This window comes from Balaenoptera borealis, assembly GCF_965194805.1.
Source record: "Balaenoptera borealis genome assembly, chromosome: 7".
NCBI classification, from domain to species: domain Eukaryota; kingdom Metazoa; phylum Chordata; class Mammalia; order Artiodactyla; family Balaenopteridae; genus Balaenoptera; species Balaenoptera borealis.
The window spans coordinates 13826437-13853582 of NC_138864.1; the positions used below are offsets into that span (position 1 = coordinate 13826437).

Genomic DNA, 27146 nt, shown 5'->3' on the forward strand with positions numbered 1-27146 from the left:
GATTTCATCACTGGAGCCCCACCCACCCATCCCCCCTCCTTGCCAAGCATTGCATTAATTGCTTGTGATGAATTCCAGCTTCTCCCACATCCAAGGTAGTTAGCTCAAGAAGTCTGCTCTTGAGTTGCTTACGCATCTGTGTCCCCTCCCTCCAACCCTGACCCCAACCTCCATCTGAAGACACTTTTACAGGCGGGGGCACCATGTGTATATAGCTGGTGGCGGGCTGCCCTTCCCGGTCCTTTGCTCCCCTTGGGCTTCGAGAAGTTCATCCATTCAACTCGGTTCTGTCTGGTCCTTCCTTTGAGGCTAAAGCTTCTTCAGAGAATTTTCTTGTACTCCCTTTACTCAAGGATGAGGTTACCCACGCCCTAATCCAGACAAGCGTCTCAGTTGTAAGTTTTTAGTTTTTCCTGGAAATCTGAGTCAAATTCCCTGTTGTGAACAGGAGTCCAGGGTCCCTGGAGAGCCTAGACGCCTGTATCATCATCCCTTACTCTCTGAGCTGCTGAAAGCTAGTCCTCCAGCCCATGGCAGCACAGACAGTGATTTTGAAGTGACAAGGCTAGTTAGGCTGCAAACTGGAGGTGGGTCAGCATTGGTCCCGGTAAATCTCTGGCGCCCCCAAGTGCAAAGAATGAGCTGTAGAATGACTACCTTGCAAAGAAAGTACCCTAAGAGGATTCCTGGCCCTGGCGCTTGCCTCTGGCTGCGGTTCCCATACAGGGTACAGGTGGACACCGCCATGGGAGCCTTCCATCCGTGTGAAGAAATATGCCAGGGGTTCAGGAAGGGAAGTACAAGGCTTGGGAAGTGAACACTCTTTCTGACGTGCTTTTCTGTGGCCACGCCCTCATTTGAAGCGACTCTGCATTTTTTTTCTTTTTTTAACTAAAATGTTTTTTAATGGGAACCAGAGATATGGTTACATTACATAGTCCGACACAAAAAACCCGTGGGTGATCAGGAGTTGGAAGGTTACAAAATAATGAGGGTAACACTGGGGACAGGAAGAAAGCTGCTCCAGAACCTCAGGAGCCAGGCTAATATGCCTTCTCCCTGCGATGCTGTCTGTGCTCACCCCTGGAGTCCACCTTGCCAGGGCCAAAGCCACCTCTGTCCCCACCTCCCCGGCCCCCTCGGAAGCCCCCACGGTCCGCGCCTCGGCCTCGGTAGCTGCCCCGATCATAGCCTCCTCCGCCACCACGACGATCGTCTGCATGGTTACCCCCCATATGAGAGCCTCCTGGCCCCCCTCCTGGCCCCCCTCCCAGGCCGTCTGGGTTAGGGGCCTTACACTGGTTGCATTCGTTTCTCCAAGAGAAGTTCATGTTCTCACACATAGGATTAGGACACTTCCAGTCCCCTGCTCGCTGCTGTCTGCCACTGCCACCACTGGGGAATCCTCGGCCACTGTCACCACTGCCAGCGCCTCCACAGCCTCCACGGCCTGTGGGTCCTCCTCGCCCTCGGCCTCCACGACCACTGTCACCACCCCGACTGAAGTCTGCTCGCCGGGGAGCAGATGAGACCTTGATAGGATTCCCAGAGAATTCTTTACCATCAAACCAGTCAGTAGCTGCTTTAGCGGTAGGTGGGTCATCAAATGATACTGTGCTATGCAGCTGCTTCCCACTAGCTATCTACTTTACATTTGGTGGTGTGTATATGTCCATGCTACACTCTCACTTCATCCCGGCTTATCCTTCCCCCTCCCCGTGCCCTCAAGTCCATTCTCTACGTCTGTGTCTTTATTCCTGTCCTACCCCTAGGTTCTTCAGAACCTTTTTTTTTTAGATTCCATATATATGTGTTGGCATACGGTATTTGTTTTTCTTGCAGCTGCATAGAACAGGGAGATCAGCTCGGTGCTTTGTGATCACCTAGAGGGATGGGATAGGGAGGGTGGGAGGGAGACTCAAGAGGGAGGGGATATGGAGATGTATGTATACGTATAGCTGATTCACTTTGTTATACAGCAGTAACTAACATACCAATGTAAAGCAATTATACTCCAACAAAGACGTTAAAAAAAAAAAATGATACTGTTGCCTCTCCCCTCAGCTTGCTTGTTTCCCTGTCTGTGTACAGATTAATCATGGGCTGTCCCGTCTTCTTGTTTGCCTTAATGATCCCAATCTGCTTGAAGTAATTGGCTACAGACTCAGTCGTAGCATTCTCGCCCAGGCCTTGCACGAAGATGGTTGGCCAGGGTCAGTCCTCCATGAGTTGGCGGTCGTTACAACTGCAGCAGCGGTGGCCGTGAACCCAGAGGTTGTGGAGGCGACTCTGCGTTCTTGCCTAACTTTTCCTCCTACCTCTAGAAAGCCTGAGCTTTCTAGATCCCAAGATAAAGAAAAAAGCTCTTTACTTCCTGGGCACAAGTTGTAGCCTCTTGACATCTGACTGCCACTGCTTCTCCTTGAAGCTGCACAAACTCATTCTTTCAGAGACCCCTATATTCTCCATAGAAATTCCCCAAGTAATCTTTCTATGAAGGTCAGTTCTGTTGATCAAGATTCATCAGGAAAGAGTGATCTTGGGGCCTCCTTTTTATGGAAGACTTCATTTTATGGTCCAGTGTCTTGGTCCTGTGTCTGTACAATAATGCAGCTGTCATTATGTGAAGGCTTCTTTCTCTCCAAGGGGAGAGCCCCTCTTGAAGTCACCTGCCTGGGGAGAAACGTGGACCCCAACCCCTCTCTCCTCAGGGCCCATCAGCCTGAGATGCAGCTCGACTCATGTTACCTTGTTGCTCAAAACCCTCATGCAAGGACTCTGAAGATGATCTGGTCCTACCCCTTCTTTTAAGATGAGGAAGCAGAACCCCAGAGACATCGACTTTTTTTTTTTTTTTTTTTTAACCGAGGTCAACCCCCTTTAGCAGAGTACCTGGGGGCTGCAGCCAGCCTCCTGACTATCTCCTGAGCTTCCATCCCCTCTGGCCCTGGAGTCTTCCAGGCTCAGCCCCTTCCTGCCTTTCGGCCTTATTTCCCACCCTGCTCCTCTGTGCTGTCAAATCCCTAACGTTGCTTGTTTTCCTCCTTCCTTATTTGGCTCAACCCAGATGCCACTTTCTCCCAGGATTCCCACACAGAAGTGCTCCCTCCTTCCTGGGGTCCCTTGGCTTCAGGCGGTGCCTGTCCTAGGACATCAGACTCTCCAGCTGGTGTGAGCCACTCCCCAGTAAGCCGTCAGCATCCAGAGGCAGGAGCCAAGTGTTCGTCACTTCAGTCTCCCTGGAGCCCGGCACCAGCAGCGCACACACCGTGTAGGTCTCTCAGATGTTAGCGGAACACAAACGGATGAATCTTTGACACATACTGGAACCAGGAACAGTTACAATGAAAGTTGGGAAGTGTGTTCTGTTTGCTCACTGCGCTTTCCAGTCTCTGTATTTTGGACTTTATGACAGTGGCTATACCCTTCACCTTGACGTGAATGGGCACCTGGGGGGACTAAACAGAAAAGTGCAGCCAGAGGGGCCTGAGCTCAATGCTGGGCTCCCCCATCCAGAACGGGGGTTGGCAAACCTTTGCTGTAAAGGGCCAGATGGTAAATACTTTCGACTTTATGGGCCATACAACTACTCTGTCACGACGACTCAGCTCTGCTGCAGCATGAAAGCAACCATATGCACTGTCACTGAACGTGAGTGTGTCCCAATGAAACTTTACACAAACAGGCCGTGAGCCCCAAACCTGGCCTGCAGGCTGTACTTTGATGACTCCAGACTTAAGTGAGGGAACCTGGCCACGTGGCTTAAATTCTGAATCTGTTGCATCATTTGTTTTTAAAAAAAAAAAAAAAAAATTGAGTGGAGAGTGCTTCCTGTGTATGGCCTTGTATGGGAATGATAGAGTAATTGGACTAGGGGAGGTAAGCTCTGGGCACCAGGCCTGGAGCATGTTGCTTGCTTCCTCTTTTCTTTGTCTCTTCTTTCATTCTTTTAGGTGTCCAAAGTCTTCCGCTAATGTTCAGCAGGTGCTCTGTGGGAACTGTTCCATTTGTAGATGAATTCTTGGTGTACTTGTGAGGAGCGATGAATTCCGCGTCCTCCTATTCCTCCATCTTGACTTCCCCCTCACCCCCCTGTCTGCTTGCTTAGTCAATAGTAATTCATATGATCTTTTAAAGTCGGCCAAAGACTTCCTAAGTGTTTGTTAGCTCATTCTCACTCCACAACTTAAAATAGCTAGGCTTAAAGCCAATTGGAATGAACAAAAAAGGAATTTCAGGTGCCTGAACCTGTTCCATCCAGGGGCAGTACTGGCTGGACACACGTTTTGCACATGCTGTTCCTTCTGCCTGGAATGCCCTTCCCTCCCCTCCCTCACCTGCCTGCACCTGCAGCAAGTCCTTCTCAACCTCCAGGGTTCAGCACATTCTTTTGGGAAGCCTTCCCTGATTTCTTGCCTAAAAAATCTTCTCCCTACACCAGCTTTTAAATCCTCTTCGTAGCATTCTTCATAGTTGTGCTTTAACATTTATTAGTTGAATAGCGTTTTCTTCCTTACTAGTCTACAAGCTGAGAGAATTGGGCGTGCCCAGGAATCACCAGGCCATCTTATTAAAATGCGGGTCCCGGTTTAGCGGGTCTGGGGCAGGCCTAAGGATCTGCATGCCTAAGAAGCCCCCAGGCTGTACCAAAGCCAAGGCTGCCAGTCGGCACACCACACCTTGAGTGTTAAGGGTTTAGCTCTCTTGGACCTCTTATTCCCTTCTTTCCCGCTTCAATTCCCATTCATGACTTTTGCAGAGAGGTTTGTCTATTTTTTCCTCTTCAACCCATCCACCTAGGTCCCCAAGGCTGTCCATTCCATTAGAGTCCCCTCCCCTATAACCCCCAACCTCCAACGTCACCACTACTAGTGCACGGGCTTATCAAGGAATTTCCCCCCAAATAGCTTTCTCTTGAAGAAATCTAGTGTCATTGGCTAAAATATTCTTTTCTTTTTTTTTTTTCCACTCGATTCCTTCAGTCAGAAGACCATAAGGCAATCACGCATTGCTGGGATTTCAGCAAGAAACATTTCCTTTTTCTCCTCAATTTTGAGGACCAATTAAGCTATAGATGCAGGTGAGAGATGAACTTTTTTTAAAAAAAAGAATCAGTTTTATTCCAATAAAGCTGATTGGGGAATGTGGTTGGGATCTACAGCCAAAGAGGTTTGCTAATCTGTCCCCTCAGAGTAACTTAATTCTTCTTCAAAGCTGCAGGCCACCTTTGCAAAGGAAGTTTCTATCCCAGCCACCTTCGTGTAGGCAAGCGGAGAACTCAGGTGCATCGGGGGGTGGCTGGGCTCTGCTGGACTTTGCTGCCTCGTCTCTCCCACAGCTTTTTAGGACAGGTTACTATGGGGGAAGTAGGTGAGGGGCCGAGAGGGGTCAAGGGCACTATGTAAGTTACCTTCCTCCTAGAGGGACCCCCAACACTTACGAGCATTAGTACAGTGGGAGAGAGGGCTTTTTCCTTCAAGTTGAACAGAAAGCCTACTTTGTTCTGAAATCTTAGCGCTCAAATCGTCTTCTCACTAGACCTTCCAAGGAAGTCCAGGTAGCCTTAAGGCAAGGGAGCAAAGGAGGGTCACCATCTTTTGGGTACTTTGACCAAATGGCTCAGGGATAGTTGTGGCTTTTTTTTTTTTGTAGGAATATATCGTATTTTTATCTTTTTAGTTTATTTTAAAAGTAATTTTTAATTTTTATACAACTTTAAAAGTTACTTTCCATGTACAGCTATTAAAAAATATTGGCTATATTCCCTGTTTGTACAATACACCCTTGAGCCTACTTACAGCCAATAGTTTGTACCTCTCCCTCCCCCATACTTACAGCCCCTCCCCCCTCCCTCTGCCCACTGGTTACCACTAGTTTTTTTTTTTTTTTTTAATTATTTCTTATTTAGTTAGTTAGTTGTGCTGGGTCTTACTTGTGGCTTGCCGGCTCCTTAGTTGTAGCAGGTGGGCTCCTTACTGTGGCTCACCGGCTCCTTAGTTGCAGCATGCGAACTCTTAGTTGTGGTATGCACGTGGGATCTAGTTCCCTGACCAGGGATTGAACCCGGGCCCCCTGCATTGGGAGTACGGAGTCCTATCCATCGCGCCACCAGGGAAGTCCCACCACTAGTTTTTTTTTTTTTTTGGCTGGGCCTTGAGTCTTGCTGAGATCTTGGTTCCCCGAGCAGGGACTGAACCTGGGCCCTACACAGTGAAAGGGTGGAGTCCTAACCACTGGACCGCCAGGGAATTCCCTAGTTTGTTCTCTATACCTGTGAGTCTGCTTCTTTTGTTATATTCACTAGTTCGTTGTATTTTCAGATTCTACTCGCGGCTCCTTCTTTGAAAAGTTGTGATTAGGGGTGGGGCGTGGCCTTCAGAGGAAGGAGTATTTGGGAAACGCGTCAGTGGGGGGTCAGCCGGGATGGTTCCAGCTGCCCCAGAGGAAGGTGAGGGCAGCTGTAGGCAGAAGAGGAAGAGGCTTCTGCTGCATCTTCTATCCCGGCTCTGTTTTCTCCCGTCTCCTCGTCCTCCTCCCTTTGCAATTCCTACGAATTAGTAAACTTGATGTTTTCATTCTGGATCTCTTGACCGAACAGAAAACAGGCTGGAGGTGAGCGGTTAACAGCATCAATTAGTAACCACACAGCCCGTGGCGAAGACTCCCTCCTGGACCACATTTAGTCCGGCTGCTCTGAGCCCCCTGCTCAGCTGGGCCTCGACCTTCGGGCTTCCCCGTCTGTCCTTGCATCACCCAGTTTTAGCAAAACTTCTACTAAGTCCCTCAATATCTGATCAAATCCCTCATCCCTCACACCTCGGTATCTAATCGCGCCAGCTGCCTTCAGCAAGAATCTCTTCAAGTCGATGTAGCCAGAATCCCCTCACCCCTGATGTTTCCCCTCAGTGATTTTCCATCCACTGACCCCTAAGCCCGCTCCTCGGCTATAAATTGCCACTCGCCCGTGCTGTGTGGAGAACTGAGCCCAGTCCTATACCAAGGTCTCTTTTCCCCTTTTGCAATTGTCCTGAATAAAATCTGCTTATACCACTTGACTGTCCAATTCTGGTTTTCTTTGACATCCACCCATTTTTTTTTTTTAATAAATTTATTTTATTTATTTTTGGCTATGTTGCTGCGTGTGGGCTTTCTCTAGTTGTGGTGAGCGGGGGCTACTCTTCGTTGTGGTGCGCGGGCTTCTCATTGTGGTGGCTTCTCTTGTTGCGGAGCACGGGCTCTAGGTCCGCAGGCTTTAGTTGTGGCTCGCAGGCTCTAGAGCGCAGGCTCAGTAGTTGTGGCTCACGGGCTTAGTTGCTCTGCGGCATGTGGTATCTTCCCGGACCAGGGATCGAACCCGTGTCCCCTGCATTGACAGGCGGATTCTTAACCACTGCACCACCAGGGAAGCCCCGTCCTACTTCTAATATCAAATAGGGCCAATATTTTGAAACAGCAGTTATCAAGCCCAAATGGGAGAGACTATTGCATTGTATTTTAATCATTGAATATGTAACATTTATCTCATGCTAGATACTGCGGAGCATACAAAAACATTGAGCATACAATATTTCCTGGCCTTGAGGGACACTTGATGTGATAATAAAACAAGAGAACAAATGGACCAATATTTATTACAAATTATTTTACATGGCAAATGAAAGAATAACCTTATGGGTTTTTCTCAGATTTAATATACTTTCCTGCTTTACCAGGAGATACTCTGGTGATGGAATAATAGAAACAGAGGTAGAGAACGGAGTTTGCCTCCATCTCATGGTTTCTAAACTAGTTAAGGCTCATAATAGCAAGTGGGAAGCAGGGAAAAAACCAAGAGGGAGACATTTACAGAAGCAAGAAATCTAACACAAGCTCAGAAGAAGATGCAACAGGACCACGAGTGAAACGAAAGAGCAGCTTCCTGGGACTCGGCTCTGCCTCGAGGTCAAGCAGATTGGACCGGACGTGAGCCACGAGTCCAGACAAGCACAAGACTCCAAGTGCAAACACATGCGGCTTCCCTGGCTGTCTCCTGGGTCTCCAGTCTCCTCTCCAGGCAGCCTTCTGAGCGCTCTACCTAAATCAGAAACATGACCACGCACCCCACGCCCCCGGCACGTTAAACAACACCCTTCGGTGCCTCTGCACAGCCTGATAAACAACACCCCAGCTCTTCACCTGGCCTACAAGGCCCCCCACCATCAGATCTGCCTCCCTGGGACTCCCCACTCCAGACCCAGTGCTCCAGCGACACTGTCCCAGGGCACTGGCCAGGCTGCTTCTTACTTCTCTCTGTTCATACTGCCCCCCACCCCCGGCCAGGAAAGCCCTTCTTTGACCTTCACACAGCTGATCTCTTCATCATCAGGACCTGGTTTGGACATCTTCCCTGAACCCTCCTCCAGATGGCCAGGGACAGCCTGAACCTCCGACGTTACAATGACCAGTTTGTGTGACTCGCTTCCCTTCCGACACTGGGAGTTACTGAGGGCAGCGGCTATGCCTTATTCATTTTTAGGATCCCCAGCACCGGGCACGGGGCACGGTCGCCCAGTGATAGTCGGTGGGGGCGAAATAAAATTCCTTAAGGCAGGAAGGAGGGTTCCAGGAACTGTTTTGCAGTGATTTAGCGCATGAGTGGGATTTAAAGGCTGGTTCTGCCATTTACTATCTGGGTGACTTCAAACAAGATTTTTTCAATATACTAAGGAAAACAAGCCTGGTAATACTCGTCCGACAGGGCCGTTGGGACAAGTGAATGAAACTGGACATCTAAAGCATCCCGTGCCGCTCAACCAAGGGTGGTTCTCTTTTCATCCCCACCACGTGTGCCCCTACCCAAGTATCACTCCCAACGTGGCTCGTGACAATAAGCGAATCCTGTTTACCCAAGACACGTTTAATGGTAAGAATAGAGATAAAGGTCAACTCTTGATAAAAATCAGGCTCGGGTCTTGTCTGGGCAGGGCCGTGTTGCCCCCTCCCTTCACTTCTTCGAGCGGCAGCGTTTCTGGATCTCTCCCGCCAGCCACAGGCAGTGCAGGACGCGTTTCTTCTCGCCAGCCAGCTCCTCTTGAGAGAACTGGCCCAAGAGTTTCTGGACAAATATATTTTGATCCTTCAGGAAAATATTCTTATTGACGCCTACGTTGGGCATATTCTCCAGGGACCCAGACTTGAAATGGAAGCTTAAATGTCTGTTTCGCTTTAGGCCAGGCGCCTTCTCTTCAATCCACGTCAACGGGCTGTGGAAGCAAGAGGCACAGGGTTAATTTCACAGAGGCGCGCGGATGCGGGCTGGCACCTGAGTGCCCAGTGCCAGGTCCTCGCTTTGTGCCCGTTTTCCCCGCAGCTGCTGCATCCCAACCTCCACCAGCCTCCCAGACGCCATGGGTGATCGTTGGCAACTTTACTGCCCAAAGGTCCTTTGTTCAATTTTGCCACCAGGCAGGGGAATTCAAAGATTCTGGTGTTATCAGGTTGTTATTTAGGAGTTTTTACCCTGAATCTCACCAGATCCCTCTGGAGGATCCAGACCTGAGATCCTGTGCAAACTGTTGTTTCCAAGTGTATGTGCATTTTTATGGGAAAGGATTCTTAGCGTTCTTTCATCACATTTTCAAAGGGGTCTATGACCCCAGGCACATGCCAAGACCAGATGCTGCCTGCCCACTCACAAAGCACCTGTTTCCATTTCACATTTGCCCCTCAGGCCAAGGTCAGCACTCACAAAAATCTACAATTCAAATAGGACAGACCCCCGCTAAAGCTTCTTCTTTTTCCGGATTTATCTTTTCTGTCTTTACAGTAGATAAAAGCTGTGTTATCTGCTTAATGAAACACAGAGAAATCTAAGCAGATTCGATGTAAAGTTAGAAGCTTCACTGAATAATGTGACAGGAAAAATATAAAATCTGCTCTTCAAAAATGTATTCTAAAAACAATACAGCATTGATTTAAGGACTTCCGATGGAAGAAAATCCATAATTCTTTTGCCTAAATAATCTTCAGTTTGAGACAATCCTTTCAAATATTTGCCTATATGTATATGGAATATAAATCCTCAAGTATAACTAATTTTTTATTATGTTTACTTATTTAAAAATATTTTTATGATCCTACAGACACTGCTATTATATTTTTATCTGCATATCATGGGGACAACTGATTATATAATTCATTCAATATTTCATTATTGCCAAATATTCAAGCTCTTTCCAACTTTAATATGGATATCCTGCATTCAACCTCTTCACACATATACACATATATAGTTTTCCTTCCTTCTTCTGGGAACGAAGTCTCAGGAATGAGAGGACTGGCTCTGGCTACTTTTCTTTGCTTTCCCCTCCTTATTCTTATCCTACAGGGAAGAGTCAGGGTCAAGGACAGGCAATCTGGTTGGACCGCCGTGCTAAGTAATGGAGTTTTCAGTGCGAATAGGGAAAGGGTTCAATGCCGGGCAGGCATCAGGGTCCCTGGCCTTCTCTTGTCTCCATTCCTCGGATTCCCTCTTCCTCTCCCCGTGGGCTGCAGTGGGGCAGGCCTGGCGTGGGCAGGCTAGATCAGCGTGGCTAAGGAACGAAGGGGAACTACCTTTGGTTTGTTTGTTCTCTGCCTCTAGAGGGATGGGCCATAATATGGCTAATGGTGTCGGTGCGGAGTTGCAAGAAAGGGGCCCAAGCAGGTCACTTAAGATTGTTTTGGGTGCTGTAGGAAGCTCAGGGGTACCTCCAACCTGGGTAAAGGAGCCCTCCCCTTCAGCCAACCAGCTCACCCAGACCTACATTAGAGTGTGGGGTGAATGTTTAAGAGGAAAAGATCTGAAGTACATAAAGGGGGAGCCATCAGGAGAGATGTGGACAGAATAACTTCCTCATCTTGTGGTCCTAAAAACTTAAAGTATTTGCCCTGGAGGACGAGGGCATGGGGGGTAGGGCACGCCTGGCTCTGGCACCACTCCTACCAACTGGCTTCAACAGGAGGCCTGAAACGTGTACCTCTTCTACATAGATTTGGGTTGAAAAGGTGTTCTAATGCTTATTTTCTTTACAAAGTTTGAAAACTGCTGGTAAAATGGGAAGAACACAGGCTTGGGAGTAAATTGCACTGGGTTTTCCTGGATAATCTGGGACCTGAGGCTAATGATACCCAGCCTCGTTGACAGGTGAGGACTAGGACGAAGTAAAGACAAGGCCTGGCATGTTTTCAATAATATTCCCTTCTCGTGCCCTTTCTGTGCATTTCTGTGGAGAAGGTGTGACCATCTGGGGACCAGAGACAGGCTGCCTGAGCGTGATTCTCACACAATCACTTGTTAGCTGTGTGCCCTTAGCAAGTTTCTTAACCTCTCTGAGCCTCATAGTTTCCTAGGTGATCATAATAATAATCATAATAATGCCCACTCCAGAGAGTTGGTATAAAGATTGTATGAGAAAATCCTTATAAAAGGACTAGGCCCTGGCACCTGGTAAGAACTCAGTAAATGTTAGCAAATACTGGCACTTGTACACCCGGGATTCAAGCAGTGATCCTGGTCTTGCTGGTCCTTTTATTGTGACCTTTCAAGGTCATGTCTGCCCTCCTCCCCAGCCTCTGCTGAGGTTCTGCTCTGTTCCACTAGGTTGTTGGAAGGCAGCTATAACTTAAGAAACTGTGTCGGCAAACGACTCGCAGAGGCTCCTTATGTTTAAAAAGACTTGGTAAGAGGCATTTTATCTTGAAGGGTGTTTGCTGGTGAAAGATCTACATTTACTGTCAGATGGGACTCATCATTATCTCAGCCTCCCAGATGGATGAGTAGAGGACTTGGTTTCGAAAAATAATACAGGAAGGACATTCAAGTAGAATCTGCAAGCGTATTATTTCTGGGATTGCATTTCTCGTCATTAGGGGACTGATGGCCATTTATGGAAGATGCTGGGAATCAGAGGGTATCACCACTACCCACCTAGAAGAATTATCAGGGTGTGTCATGAACCAGGATCAAACGGAGGCTTTAGCAATGGAGGAACCATCAGACCCCACCTCAGTGTGAGCTTATATTTGACACGAACATCTTTGGGTCTTTGGGCCATTTTAAAGTCTCTTGAACATTTTTAAATAATAAAAGACTTGGTATGAAAAATAAAGAATCAACATTTTGGGAACACTATGACATATGATGTGGTGGTAAAGCTGAGAAATAGTTGGGCATGTGATAAGCAAGCAGAGTACAATGTTAATGGCAGGATCTGGGTAGCTGGCTGGATGCTCACTGCAAAATTCTTTCAACTCACCAATGGCTGAATCTTTCACCATAAAATGCTGGAAACAATTCAGGCCATAGACATAACCGGATACTGCTCACTTGTGTGGCTTAGACAGCCGGCTCAAATCTGTAAGCTTCTCTTAACCTTACAGGGCTGCTGGGAGGATGGCATGGGGCAGCATAAGTGAAATCCCAGCACCCGTCCCACTGGCATAAGCAGAAGGCCCTTCGGGAGTCGAAGGTGCAGGTCTAGGCCCCTGGGTCCCCCAGCTTCTCCCTCGTGAACCCATGAGGATGTCCTTATGTTGCCTTCTCCTCGCAGCTTCTCATGACCTACCTTTTGTTCTCCGTCTCCAAGCACACGGTCATCTTCATATACTGATCTTCTTTTCGCTCTTCCAAAGTGGCGGACACGAGAGAAAGCTCCCCAAAGAGGGAGACCAGCCAGGTCAGGCGAGAAATGCCGCTGAATGCAGGGAAGCCAAACCGCTCTTCTTCCAGCGGGCCAGCTGTGGGGAATCACAGACATGGCGGGGGCTGGAGGGGAGGGGCTGACAGCTGGGGGGCACGGGGGATGTGACGGGGGCGAACAGATGTGGCTGGGTGATCAGGACACACAACCTACCTTGTGACGGGGGTGTGCAAGATGACTAATTCTGATGGAGACTTGCATAAAAACGTCTCCCCTTTTTCCTGTTTCTTAAATTCACTTTGTTGGTAAAATAAAATATTTCACTAGAAATTGCAGTCCATCTGGCCCACGGGGTAATAAAAATGTTTTAGGCTTCTAACGTGTGTGTGTGTGTGTGTGTATGCACACAGCACACACACACACACACACACACACACACACACACATATGTAAACATATATATCCCCTTCAGTTAGTGACTTAAAGAAGTAAAAGAATTAACGTATTTTAGTCCCTCAAGCCTATATTCCTATAAATACCATATAACTGTCTGTGTAAATGATAAGGGAGTGAAGGAATTGTGACAGCTGTGGAGAAAACAGTAATACCTATAAAGTAGTCAATATCAAGAAAACTGATACAGCGTTAAGTGTTTCCACAGTCTTCATAATCTCGTGTACAACAGTATATTGCAAGGAGTATCTGTATGAGAAATCTGGTCAAGATACTGCTCCCCTCTCTTCCCGGCCTAAATTTTAAACATAACCTAGATTTATAAGACTTCGTATCTGTTACACTGCTCTTTAAACCAAAGGTTTCTTATAACTTTGATATTGACTTAAAACAACTAATAATTATGAGTATGTGCTAAAGAAAACAAAGTAAATAAAAAGATAAATAAAAGAAAACAGAGATTTGTAAGTTTCATAGACAGCATGGTTTCAAATCACTAGGACCTAAGCATGAAACTTACAAAGGAAAGGCGGTTCCCTCTGGGCCGGTTACTGTCCGCTCTCGTTCTGTGCAGAGGACTGAACAGCTGCTACAGGTCTGAGCTCCAGTCTGTCTGCCTCGGCCACGTTAACTGTTGGGTCAACTTTGTGAAACTACTCACCTCTCTGAGCCTCATTTTAAAAAATCTGTATAATGGGGGTAATAAATACCCACTTTATAGGATTATCACGTGAATTAACATGAAATAAAATAATGTCACATACTTAGCACAGTTCCTTGTGCAGACTAATGGTTATTATTGTCTCCACAACTCTCATTATATCATCATTTTAAAGGATGAAGATGGATTTTGTGCCATTCTTTTTTTTTTTCTGGCTGCACCACATGGCATGCAGGATCTTAGTTCCCCAACCAGGGGTTGAACCCATGCCCCCCCCGCAGTGGAAACTCGGAGTCCTAACCACTGTACCGCCAGGGAAGTCCCTGCAGATGGATTTTGAAATGAGATTCCACTACTGTATATTTTCTGGAAACTCACAAACAGATGAATGGTTTTACCACTTGACAATGTCGGTTTCCTTTCTGTAAAGAAAGCCCTCGGGAAAGGTGGCCCAGATGCCTTAGGGTGGAGACAAATCCAAGGAGTCCACCCAAAGGAGACGGCAGACCTTGAGGCTCCAGGCTGTTCATTTCCTTCTGCTAATGGAGGTGCTCAAAGAATGACCAACATAAAGTAAATAGCTGAATTTATAGTAGATCAAATATCTTGGCCGCAGCCAAGGTCCTGATAACTTGTTGGAGGAAGAAAGGGTCTATGCATATTCTACTTGCTGCACAGAGAAGTATAAACATGTTCTCTTCTCCAAGAACCTTTTTCTAGGTCCTTTTGCAAAGAGAGCTTTCATTTTTAACCTCCTGTGGAAAAATAATCTCCAACTCGTCAAGATTTCATGAGAGAAAATTCTACCTAATCGATTGGGCCAAAAGTATAAATGTGCCTGAGATTTCTAACACGTTTTCCCCAAGGCCCACTGAGCAATCAGATCTCATTTGAGGAAAGAAGAAAAATAGATTATTTTTATTGTCTGTGGGTGCATGGGAAAATTAAATCGGCCCTCAGTCAGAACGTCTTTAGCAGAAATGAATCCAAGCTCACATCCTAGAGAGCTCAGAAAGAACCCAGTAACCCTCCACCAGCCTCACCAGTTACATATGACCTGTGACCCCACCAAGGGCTGACCTGTGAAGAGGAGAGACCCTTTCAGCAGGTCCTTCCCCACCACTTCTTTCTTCAGGAATGCAAACTCCTCCATCAAGAGTTCAACGTGCTCCTCATGCAAGACTTTTCCTGTCACGACAAGGATGGGGTTTAAAAAAAAAAAAAAAAAAAAAGGCAGTCATCCTAAATCCTGTTAATTTCCTCGTATTTTTTTCATTTTTAAAAATTGAGAATGTATGTATAACTGAATCACTTGGCTGTACAACTGAAACTAACACAACATTGTAAATCAACTATACTTCGATGAAAAAATATATATATTAAAAAAAATTTTTAATTTGCTCAAAAATCCTACGTCCATGCTTTGGACTCAAGATGGCTGACTGAACACACACATTTATTTCCACCTTTATAAAAATCCTAATGAATTTTATGAAAAAGTTATTAAAAAATAAAATTGAGGGGTAATGGACAGATATAACTATATATTTAAAGTGTACAATGTGCTGTTTTGATGTACATTTGCATTGTGGAATGATTGTCAAGATCAAGACACTTAACACGTCCATCACCTGACAGTTCACTCTTTGTGTGTTTGTGTGATAAGAATGCTTAAGACCTACTCTCAGCAACTTTCAAGTATACAATTCCATATTATTAACTATAACAATCATGTTGTACATTAGATCCTCAGAACTTCTTCTTATAATTGAAAATTTGTACCCTTTGACCTATATTGCCCTATTTCCCCTTCCCCCAGCCCAAGGCAACTGCCATTCAAATCTGTTTCTATGAAACAGGCTTTTTTTTCTTTTTAGATTCCACTATAAGTGAAACCATACAGTATTTGTATTTCTCTGACTTATTTCACTTAGCATAATGCCCTCCAGGTTCATTCATGTTGTAGCAAATTGGCAGGATTTCCTTCCTTCTCATGGCTGAATAATATTCCATTGTATATATAAGCCACATTTTTCTTTATCCTTTTCATCTCTGGAAGAACATTTAGGTTGTTCCCATCTCTTGGTTATCGTGCATAATGCTGCAGTGAAATTGGGTGTACATGTATCTCTTCAATATACTGATTTCAATTCCTTTGGATATATACCCAGGAGTGGGACTGCTGAATCATGTGGTAGTCCTATTTTTAATGTTTTGAAGACTCACCATAGTCTTTTCCATAGTGTCTGCACCAACTGATATTCTCACCAACAGTGCACCAGAGTTCTCTTTTCTCCATATCCTCGCCAACACTTGTCTCTTGTCTTTTTGATGACAGCCAATTCTAACAGGTGTGAGGTGATATCTCGTGGTTTTGATTTGCATTTCCCTGATGATTAATGATGTTGAGCAATTTTTCATATATCTGTTGGCCATCTGAATGTCTTCTTTGGAAATATGTGTATTTAGTTCCTCTGCCCATTTTCTAATTGGATTATTTGCTTTTTGGCTATTAGTTTTCTGAGTTCTTTATACTTTGGATATTAACCCCTAATCAGATATATAGCTTGCAAATACTTTCCCTCTTCTGTAAAGTATCAATTTATTGATTGTTTCCTTTGCTGTGTGGAAGCTCTTTAGTTTGATGCAGACCTATTTGTTTATTTCAGCTTTCATTTCCTGTATGCTTGGTGTCTTACCCAAGAAATCATTGCCAAGACCAATGTCAAGGATTTTTCCCTGTGTTTTCTTCTAAGAGTTTTACAGTTTCAGGTAAGTCCTTTTTTTTTTAAACAGCTCTATTTGTCCTTGATACATCTCAAGATAATTTTTGTGAATGCTGTAAGATAGGGGTCCAGTTTCATTCTTTTGCATGTGGCCATCCAGTTTTCCCAGCACCACTGATTGAAGACTATCCTTTCCCCACTGTGTGTTCTTGGTGTCAAAAATCAGTAGACTGTATATGCATAGGTTTATGCACGGCTCTTTATTCTGTTCCACTCATCTATGTGCCTGTTTTTATGTCAGTACCACACTGTTTGGATTACTACAGCTTTGTAATATAGGTTGAAATCAGGTGGTGTGATGCCTCTAGCTTTGTTTTTCATCTCAGGAATGCTTTTTTTAATTTAAAGTCTTTTGTGGTTCCATACAAATTTCAGGATAGTATTTTCTATTTCTGTGGAAAATGCCATTGGAATTTTGATATGGACTACACTGAATCTGTAGATTGCTTTGGATAGTATGGACATTTTAACAATACCAATCTTTCCAATTCAAGAACACAGGGTATCTATCCATTATTCATGTCTTCTTGAATCTCTTTCATCAGTGTCTTATAGTTTTCAGTGTACATGTCTTTCACCTCCTTTGTTAAATTTATTCCTAAGTATTTTATTGCTTTTGATGGTACTGTAAATGAGATTTCTTTCTTAATTTCTCTTTCAGATACTTTTTGTTGGTGTATAGAAATGCAACTGATTTCTGTACGGTAATTTTGTATTCTGTAACTTAACTGCATTTATTAGTTCTAACAGTTTTCAGTGGAGTCTTCAGGGTTTTCTACATATAAGATCATGTCATCTGCAAAAAGACAATTTTAATTTTCTTTCTAATTTGGATGCCTTTTATTTATTATTCTTGCCTAATTACTCTGGCTTCAGCTTACAGTTTACTATGTTAAATAGCACACAGTGGTTATTATGGGCATCCTTGTCTTGTTCCTGATCTCACAGGAAAGGCTTTTAACTTTTCACTATTATGATGTTATCTGTGGGGTTCTCTATATCATCTTTGTTATGTTGAGAAACATTCCTTCTACACCTAATCTGTTGAGAGGTTTTATCACAAATGGATGTTGAACTCTGCCAAGTGCTTTTTCTGCATCTATTGAGATGATCATATATTTATCTTTCACTTTGTTAATGTGGTATATCACATTTATTGATTTACATATGTTGGGCCATCTTTGCAACCCAGGGACGAATCCCACTAGATCATGGTGTATGATCCTTTTAATGTGCTCTTGAATTTAATGCAAATTTTTGCATCTATGTTCATCATGGACAGCAGCCTGTAATTTTCTTTTCTTGTAGTGTCTTTGCTTGGCTTGGTATCAGGGTAATGTTGGCCACATAAAATGAGTTAGAAAGTGTTCCTTCCTCTTCAAGTTTTTGAAAGAGTTTGAGAAGGATTGTTATTAATTCTTCTTTAAATGTTTGGTAGAATTCATCTGTGAAGCCATCTGGATTTTATATGTTTGGAGGTTTTTGATTATTTATTCAATCTCCTAATCCCCTTGCTTGTTATTGGTCTGCTCAGTTTTTCTTTTACTTCATGATTCAGTCATGGTAAGTTGTGTGTTTTTAGGAATTTATCCATTTCTCCTAAATTATCTAATCTGTTGGCATAAATTGTTCATAGTCTCTTATGATTCTTTGTATTTCTGTGGTATCAGTTAAAATGTCTCCTTCCTCATTTATAATTTTATTAATTTGAGTCATTTCCCTTTTTTCTTGGTAAGTCTAGCTGAAGATTTGTCAATTTTATCTTTTCAAAAAGCCAACTTAGTTTCATTGATCTTTTCTATTGTCTTTCTAGTCTCTATTTCATTTATTTCTGCTCTAATCTTTATTATTTCTCCCCATCAACTAAGTTTGTTCTTCCTTTTCTATTTCCTTGAGATGTAAAGTTAGGTTGTTTGAGTGCTTTCTTTTTTCTTAATGTAGGTGTTTATCACTGTAAACTACTCTCTTAGAAATGCTTTTGCTGAATCCCATCAATTTCTGTATTTGTGTTTCTATTTTCATTCACCTAAAAAATTTTAAAACATTTACCCTTGATCCATTGTTTTTTCAGAATGTGTTGTTTAATCCATATATAGGTGAATTTTTCAGCTTTCCTCCCATTACTGACTTCTAATTTTATACCATGTAGTCAGAAAAGATACTTAATAAGATTTTAATCTTATTAAATTTGTTTTCTGACCTAACATATGATGCATCCTGGAGAATGTTCCATGTGCACTTGAGAAGAATGTGTGTTCTGTTGCTATTGGTTGGAATGTTCTGTATACGTCTGTAAGGCAACTTGGTCTAAAGTGTAGTTCAAATTCATTAGTTCACAACATATTTCTGTCTGGATATTTTATCCATTGTTGAGAGCAGGGTATTGAAGTCCCCTACTATTATTGCATTGCTGCCTATTTTTATCTTCAGATCTGTTTAGGTACTCCAATACTGGGAGCATACATATTTTCAATTTTTATATCCTCTTAAGGAATTGATCCCTTTATTATATAATGACCTTCTTTTTCTCGTTACAGCTTTTGACTTTAAGTCTATTTTGTGTGATATGCTACACCTGCTCTCTTTTGGTTTCCATTTGCAGAGTATTTTTCCATCCACATGAAATATTTTTTCATCCCTCCACTTTTGGCCTATGAGTGTCCTTAAAGCATAAGTGAGTCTTCTGTAGGCAGCATATAGTTGAGTCTTATTTATGAATTGAGATACTCTTTGTCTTTTAATTGGAGAATTTAAACTATTTACATTTAGAGTAATTACTGATAGGTAAGAACTTATTGACATTTTGTTACCTGCTTTCTGACTGTTTTATAGTTCCTTTGTTCCTCTCACTGTCTTTCTTTTTATTTATTTTTTAATTATATATTTATTTTTGGCTGCACTGGGTTTTCGTTGCTACGCATGGGCTTTCTCTAGTTGCGACGAGCAGGGGCTACTCTTTGTTGCAGTGCACAGGCTTCTCATTGCAGTGGCTTCTCTTGTTGTACAGCACAGGCTCTAGATGCACGGGCTTCAGTAGTTGTGGCACATGGGCTCAGTAGTTGTGGCTCACAGGCTCCAGAGCACAAGCTCAGTAGTTGTGGCACATGGGCTTAGTTGCTCCGTGGCATGTGGGATCTTCCCAGACCAGGGCTCGAACCCATGTTCCCTGCATTGGCAGGTGGATTCTCAACCATTGCGCCACCAGGGAAGTCCCTCACTGTCTTTCTTTATGAGTTGATGGTTTTTGGTCATGGTATCCTTTGATTCTTTTCTCTTTATCATTTTTTTCCTTGGTGGTACTAACAGTACCATGAGGCTTCTGTAATACAACTTATAGTTATAACAGTCCATTTTAAGCTGACAGTAACATAACTTCAATTGCATTTAAAAATTCTACATATTTACTTGCCTCCCCCCAACGAGTTATGCTATTGGTGTCCCAATTTATGTATTTTAATCTTGTGTGTCCATTAATAAAATATTGTAGCTATACTTTTAATACTTTTGTCTTTTAACCTATATACTAGAGTTCAAAGTGATCTACACACCACCATTGCAGTAATAGAGTATTTTGAATTTGACTATATATTGGGTTGGTCAAAAAAGTTTGTTTGGGTTTTTCCATAAGATGTTACAGAAAACCCGAACGAACATTTTGGCCAACCTAGTATTTACATTTAGCACTGAATTTCACACTTTCATATATTTTCATGTTACTAGTTAACATAGTTTCAGGCAGGTCCAGTGGCGATAAATTCTTTCTCCTTTTATTTGTCTGGGAAAGTCTTTATTTCTCCTTCATTTCTGAAGAACAATTTGAGCACGTTGAATATATCAGCCTACTCTCTCCTGGCCTGCAAGATTTCTGAAGAATCTGCTTACAGCCTTATCAGGATTCCCTTGTGTGTGATGAGTCTTCTTCCTCTCACTGCTTTCAAAGTTCTCTCTTTGTCTTTGATTTTTGTGAGCTTGGTTAAAATGTGTCTTGGTAACAGTTCCTGATTTTGATGGTTGTATGTGGTTATCTAGAGACTGTTTTTATTTGCAGGATATACACATGAAATTATTGGGGGATGAGGTTGGCAATTTACTCTCAAATGACTCTCAAGAAAAAAAGAGTTCTCTGTACTGTATTCACAACTCTTCTATAAGTTTGAGGTTATTTCAACATAATCTTCAAAAAAAAAAAAAAAACCAAACCAAATAAATAGTTATAGCACCAAAAATATGACAGCAAGCCAGAAACAGTCATGGATTATGAAATAAGATATAACTTCTTAGGAGAAAATGAAAAGGCAACTTGCAATTAATAGACTTGAATTCTCGACTCATTTATTTCCTCAAACATGATTTCAGCAGCTTTCTGACATAAGCAGTATATTATGAAATTCTCAAAGAAACATTTCTGGCCTCATCTTTTGAAATAGGGTGTTTTGCGTATCTCAGAAATAATAAATAAGTGTTTTTAAATTTGGGGGGAAAATTAGAAGAAATAAAAATACCCATGATCCTATTTACCAGAAAGAACCACTACTAAGATATATTGGTATATTTCCTTCTTTCTTGTTATTCTGCTGTGAATTATTTTTCATGGTTGTGATCATATGGTAGAAACAAAATTATATTTATTTTTAGTTTTAAAGTGTAAATATAAATTCATGTCATTGAAGAAAATTGAGAAAATGTGGAAGAATATAAAGAAAAAAATAAAACCAACCAGAATTCTACTAGCTAATCTCTGTTACGATTTTGTTTTATTTGCTTTTTTTTTTTTCCTTGCATATATGTGACATGATGTTTATACTGATGATTCAGCAATACAGGAATGGTCTCAGATCCTAGCTGAGAGATAATCTGAAGGGAAGTCTGGTAGTAGGTAATCGATGTCACTGAGGGGACAAGTCACCGACAGGAAAGGGGCACTAGGGAACTTTCTGGAGTAATAAAAATGTTCTGTATCTTGGCTGCAGTAATAATTACATGGGTATATACTCTGTCCAAATTCATTTAACTCTGTACTTAAAATCTCTGAATTTATCATAAGGAAATTATATCTCAATTTACAAAAGGATAAGGACTTATTAAGGTAATTAATTTAGTGAGATGAGTACCAGAATTATTATTCAGTTTCTTCAATGGCTTTGGTGTTGGCCTATTCAGAGCTGCTTTTGTAAAAGAAATAAGACATTTCTCAGAACTTCTTGTGTCATAGAGGTCTTCCTTTGTAACTAGTTTAACCATTGATACAAATGCTAGAAGAAGTTGTCTCACTTGTTATTAAATGTGTCAAACTTGGCAAGCTATCCCATCTGATTGGTGGGGTGACAGATGGGGCTGGAGAAACACTGATTCTGAGAAGAAACAGAGGAACAGCAGGCCATGCAATGCCCTGAGCCAACAGTGATTCATTTTACATGTGTCCATGAAAACAAAAATATGATTTTCCATTCCATTTCTGATATTTGAAAATGCAAAAAGTACCCTTAACCAAGCGCTAGTCAGCTATATGATAACCAATGCTGGGACTGTTTTCTATGGCATCCTGGGTAAATATGTCAGAACAGTTATGGTTCTTAGAAAACTCTTTCTTATATGAAGATGAGCTCTCCATCTCTATAATTCTGCCCCCTACCAAGAGAAGCAATACAACATAAATTTATTTTCTCTTTCTGTGGAGAGCTTTTAATACATCTTAAAATGTTTCTCCTTTACATTAAATATTTAAACTCTAGTGATATGTCCAAATTATGTGTAACTTGTTAAAATTTGTTTTTGTTTTGGGGTATTATACTTTCTAATTTAGATGCCTGGTATTCTTTTTCTTGCCTACCTGCTCTGGCTGCAACTTCCAGTACTATGTTGAATAGAAGTGGTGAAAGTGGTCATCCTTACCTTGTTTCCTGATCTTGGAGGAAAAGCTTTCAGTGTTTTACCATTTAGTATATCAGCTGTGGACTTTTTATATATGGCCTTTATTATGATGAGGTAGTTTCTTTCTATTCCAAGTTGTCATTATAACAGTGTGTCTTGGTGTGGGTCTCTGGATTTATTCTAGTTGGAGTTCATTGTCTTGAATTTCCTCCCCCAAATTTAGGAAGTTTTCGGCCATACTTTCTTCACATAAGTTCTCTGTCCCTTTCTCTCTCTCATCTCCTTCTCTGACTTGCATAATGCATATAATGATCTGCTTGATGGTGTCCTTTAAGTCCCTTAAGTTTTCTTCATTTTTTTTTTTTGGCCACGCCACGTGGCATGCGGGATCTTAGTTTCCCCAACCAGGGATCGAACCTGCGCCCCCTGCAGTGGAAGTGTGGAGTCTTAACCACTGGATTGCCAGGGAGGTCCCTTTTTCACTTTTCTTCATTCTTCTTTTTTTTTTGCTCCTTTGACTCAAATTTCAAATGACCCACCTTCAAGTTTGCCAGTTCTTTCTTCTGCCTGATCAAATTTGCTGTTGAACCCTTCTTGTGAATTTTTCAACTCAGTTATTTTATTCTTCAGCTCCAGAATTTGTTTGGTTCTTTTTTTTAAAATAAATTTATTTATTTATTTATTTATTTTTGGCTGCATCGGGTCTTTGTTGCTGCATGCGGGCTCTCTCTAGTTGCGGCGAGCGAGGGCTACTCTTCGCTGTGGTGTGCGGGCTTCTCACTGTGGTGGCTTCTCTTGTTGCGGAGCACGGGCTCCAGGCGCATGGGATTCAGTAGTTGTGGCTCATGGGCTCTCTTAGAGCACAGGCTCCGTAGTTGTGGTGCACGAGCCCAGTTGCTCCGTGGCATGTGGGATCTTCCCAGACCAGGGCTCGAACCCGTGTCCCTTGCATTGGCAGGGGGATTCTTAACCACTGCGCCACCAGGGAAGTCCTGTTTGGTTCTTTTTTATAGTTTACATTTCTTTGTTGATATATTTTCATTTTGTTCATGCACTGTTTTCCTGATTTCATTTACTTGTCTGTGTTTTGTTTTAGACAGTTATTTTGGTAATTCTTGGATCTACATTTCTTTAAGGTTGGTTTCTGCAGATTTATTTCATTCCTTTGAGTGGGCTATACGTCCCTGTTTCTTTGTATTCCTTGTAATCATTTACAGGCAAACCTCGTTTTATTGCACTTTGCTTTATTGCACTGTGCAGATATTGCATTTTTAACTAATTGAAGGTTTGTGACAACCCTGCCTTGTCAGATGATGGTTAGCACTTTTTAATAATACAGTATTTTAAAATCAAGGTATGTACATTGTTTTTTAACATAATGATATTGCACACTTAATAGACTATAGTACAGTGTAAACATAACTTTTATATGCACTGGAAAACCAAAAAATTCATTTGACTCACTTTACTGCAATATTCAATTTATTGCTGTGGTCTGGAACTGAACCCGCAATATCTCCAAGATACGCCTGTACTGAGATTTGAGTATTTGAAAAAACAGCCACCTCTCTCAGTCTTTATAGACTTGCTTTGTACAGGGGAAGACCTTCACCAATCAGCCAGGCCAGAAATTCTGGAGGCCACTCAAACCTTTTCTGGAGATGTATCTTCTTTGGGCTTGCACATGTAATTTCCAAGTTAAAGAGGCTTGCCCCTGTTCTCAAGAACCTGTAATCTCTTGCTCCCTGTGGTGTCTGTTCAAAGTACTGCAGTCTCCCTGGTGCTATAACAAACTACAGTGCTCACTTCATTCTTAGCTGCCCTGACCCTGGCATCCAGTGTCTACTACTGTTTCCTTCAGCATTCCCAGTCAGGAGAGACAGAAATCAGTCCTTTAAGCAGCCCTTGAAAAGCCAGAACATTGGACACATGTTCCACTCCTTCCTTTCCCCCCCTTAGATTCTTCTAATCTAAGAATTAGAAGGGGAAGGGCTATGGTGAGCAAATGCAATGAATTTTCTTACCCACTTCAATGCAGCTCTTCTTGGCTCTGTGCTTGCCTGGGGGTACTGCAACCACTTAATTGATTTCTGGAGTACTTGCTAAGGTATTTTGGTCTATATATTGTTGTTAAGTTGGTGTCTCTGTGGGGAATGAGGTTCTTCTGAGGCTTCTTAGTCCACCACCTTGCTGACATCACTCCCAAATTATCCATAACTCTTGCCGTCCAAAATGATATAACATTAGGTATGCTGAACTGAATAAGATTATTCCTTCCTGTGCTACAGTGTAATTGCTATAATTACTGTTTCAATTCACTTTCAGCAGGTTAAGTTAATACTGCTAGCTGTGAACATTTGACACTGTGGGCTCCTCAAGGGCAAGGGTCATCTTTTTGTTATCCCCTATTATCAAGGACAGTATCTCGTACATAGTGATAAGTATCATGTAAACACTGCTTAATGAATATTCTAGTATAAGTTATGAATACTTGCCTAGAGAACAAGGGTCATTCTTGGTGTTAAGGGCTTTTCTCTTTTTCAAAGCCATTCATGATCTGTAAGCAAGCCATCCAGATTCTGCTTGCTTAAGGAGCTAATTACCAGGCTCCAATGTAACAATATTTTGTTTCTCATTTTTAAAACAGTAAGTCCATATTTGATTCAGTTTTCTATAGTTTTAACCTAATGTGCTCCTTGTGTTTCAGTTACATTTAGTCATCATGTCTTCTGAGGCCCTTCTTAGGTTAGAAAGTTTCTCAAAATCTCCTTGTTTTTTAATGACCTTGATAGTTCTGAAGAGTACTGTTTAGGTATTTTGTAGAATGCCCCTCAGCTGGGATTTTTCTGATGTTTTTCTCATGGTTAGACTGGGGTTATGTGTTTTGGACAGGAAAACTACAGAAATAATGGGCCATTGTCATCACATTATATTGAGTGTACATAAGACATTAATAAACAGAAACTCCATTAAATAGAGTTGGGAGACCAGCACAGGGAGCTCCCATACCCTGCGATGATAGTAGAGCCCCACAGGAAGAAGACGACTCCTCTTCTGTCCTGGCAAGGACTCAGCCAATGAAAAGCCACGGACTCTTTGCTTACTATTCCCCCCACAAACTTCCTTTTCCCTATCAAAGTGTTCTCCTGCCCTTGCTGTGCAGGGATTTGCATGTGGCTCGCCACGGTTGCAGACCTTGAATTATAATTCTCTGCTGATTCTGAATAAACTCATCTTTGCTGGAGAAATAAGTGGCAGTCTACTTGTTTTCAGTCAACAAGTACATCCTATTAACATAACTTATCATTGTTCACACTGACCTCAATCATCTGGCTGAGGCATAGTGTTTGGTTTCTCTAGTGTAGAGTTAACTCTTTTTCCCCTTCTTTCCATCTTGTGCTCTTTGGAAGGAAGTCACTATGCACACGACATTATCTTCCTGAAGACACTTAGTCTGTTATCTTGTAAAGTGTTCCACATTCTATTCACTTAATCTTTTTTGCTGTCATTTAATTTGTTCCTTCATCCCTGTATTTCTTGTGAAGTGAGAAGTTTGGTTAAAATCTCAGTTACAGGATTGATGCTACGCACATCCCACCAGATGGCTTGTGATGTCATTCTTACCCAGATTAGCAATCACTTGGTTAGGATGGTAACAGTACAGCTCTTCATTGTAAAAGGACATTTTTTTCCTTTGCAATTAGCAAGAAATCTTTGGCATCTTGTACTCTGTCCAGGGACGTTTGTGCCATGAGAAATACTATACAAAGGTGATGGCCCCAGAGCTCCCCAACCTCTTGTTCACATCAGTAGTCATTCATCCATCTTTTCATTCGACAAACATCTACTGAAGGCCTACTAAATTCTGGGCAGTGTTTAGCTTTAGCTGTTGGGGCTACAGAGAGGGAAGATGGGCTCTGTCCTACAGCAGCAAGGCCTAGTACTAGAGAAAGGCAATCAAGAGTTCCAGTAGTGTGATCTGTCTATACTGGTGATAAAGGACAAGGTCCTTTCTTTGGTGATTTTCATTCACCATACTTTGTTCATATTTTAAAGATTTAAAATAGCAAATGTTGAAACAGAGAGAGTTTTTGACTTAAACTTCATTTAACTAGCTCCATTAATCCCTAAACATTCTAGTTAGTTCTAATTGCCCCCCGTAGAGGGACTTGTCCAGTTACCATAAAAACAGAAAAATCTCTGGAGGGCGGCATGGCTCAGAGGAATGAAATGTGGACTTCAGAGCCCAGAGAGATTGAAACCAAATCTCCATCTCCCATTTAGTGGTCATATTACTAGCTTTGTGATCTGGCGCAAAAATTTTTTTTGAAGTATAGTAGATGTACAATATTACATAAGTTACAGGTATACAATATAGAGATTCGTAATTTTTAAAGGTTATACCCCATTTCTGGCACAATTTTTTAACTTCTCTGAGCCATGGATTTCTATACATAAGCTAGAGAAAATACCTACCTCCAAGGATTTCTAAGAGAATTAAGCAAAATAACATATGAAGTGTTTAGCAGAGTTTTCAAGTTCCTGGCATATAATAAATATTTAATAAACAGTGTTCCTCTTGAGAAACAATGAAAACTACAAACTATGCACATAAGACAATCAATTACCCTGATCTGGGCATTTTTGCATTAGCAATACAACTATCACATGAATAAAACCAAAATGAAATATAATTATATACATTATTATATAAAA

The 27146-nt window shown here is 42.3% G+C and overlaps 2 protein-coding genes across 2 annotated transcripts in view; one reads left to right on the top strand and one right to left on the bottom strand.

Moving 5' to 3' along the window:
- COA1 (cytochrome c oxidase assembly factor 1) overlaps positions 1 to 27146 on the top strand; it is a 240344-nt gene that overhangs the window by 54002 nt on the left and 159196 nt on the right. The window contains exon 7 of the mRNA XM_082399882.1: positions 16443 to 16545. Coding sequence (XP_082256008.1) covers positions 16443 to 16545 — 103 coding nt within the window. The remainder of the gene's footprint in view (positions 1 to 16442; positions 16546 to 27146) is intronic.
- Positions 8881 to 27146, bottom strand: part of BLVRA (biliverdin reductase A) — a 57775-nt gene continuing 39509 nt past the window's right edge. Inside the window, exons 6-8 of the mRNA XM_082399893.1 lie at positions 14854 to 14961; positions 12585 to 12756; positions 8881 to 9242 (exon numbers count right to left, since the gene is read on the bottom strand). Of these exons, the coding sequence (XP_082256019.1) occupies positions 8984 to 9242; positions 12585 to 12756; positions 14854 to 14961 (539 nt within the window). The 3' untranslated portion in view covers positions 8881 to 8983. The remainder of the gene's footprint in view (positions 9243 to 12584; positions 12757 to 14853; positions 14962 to 27146) is intronic.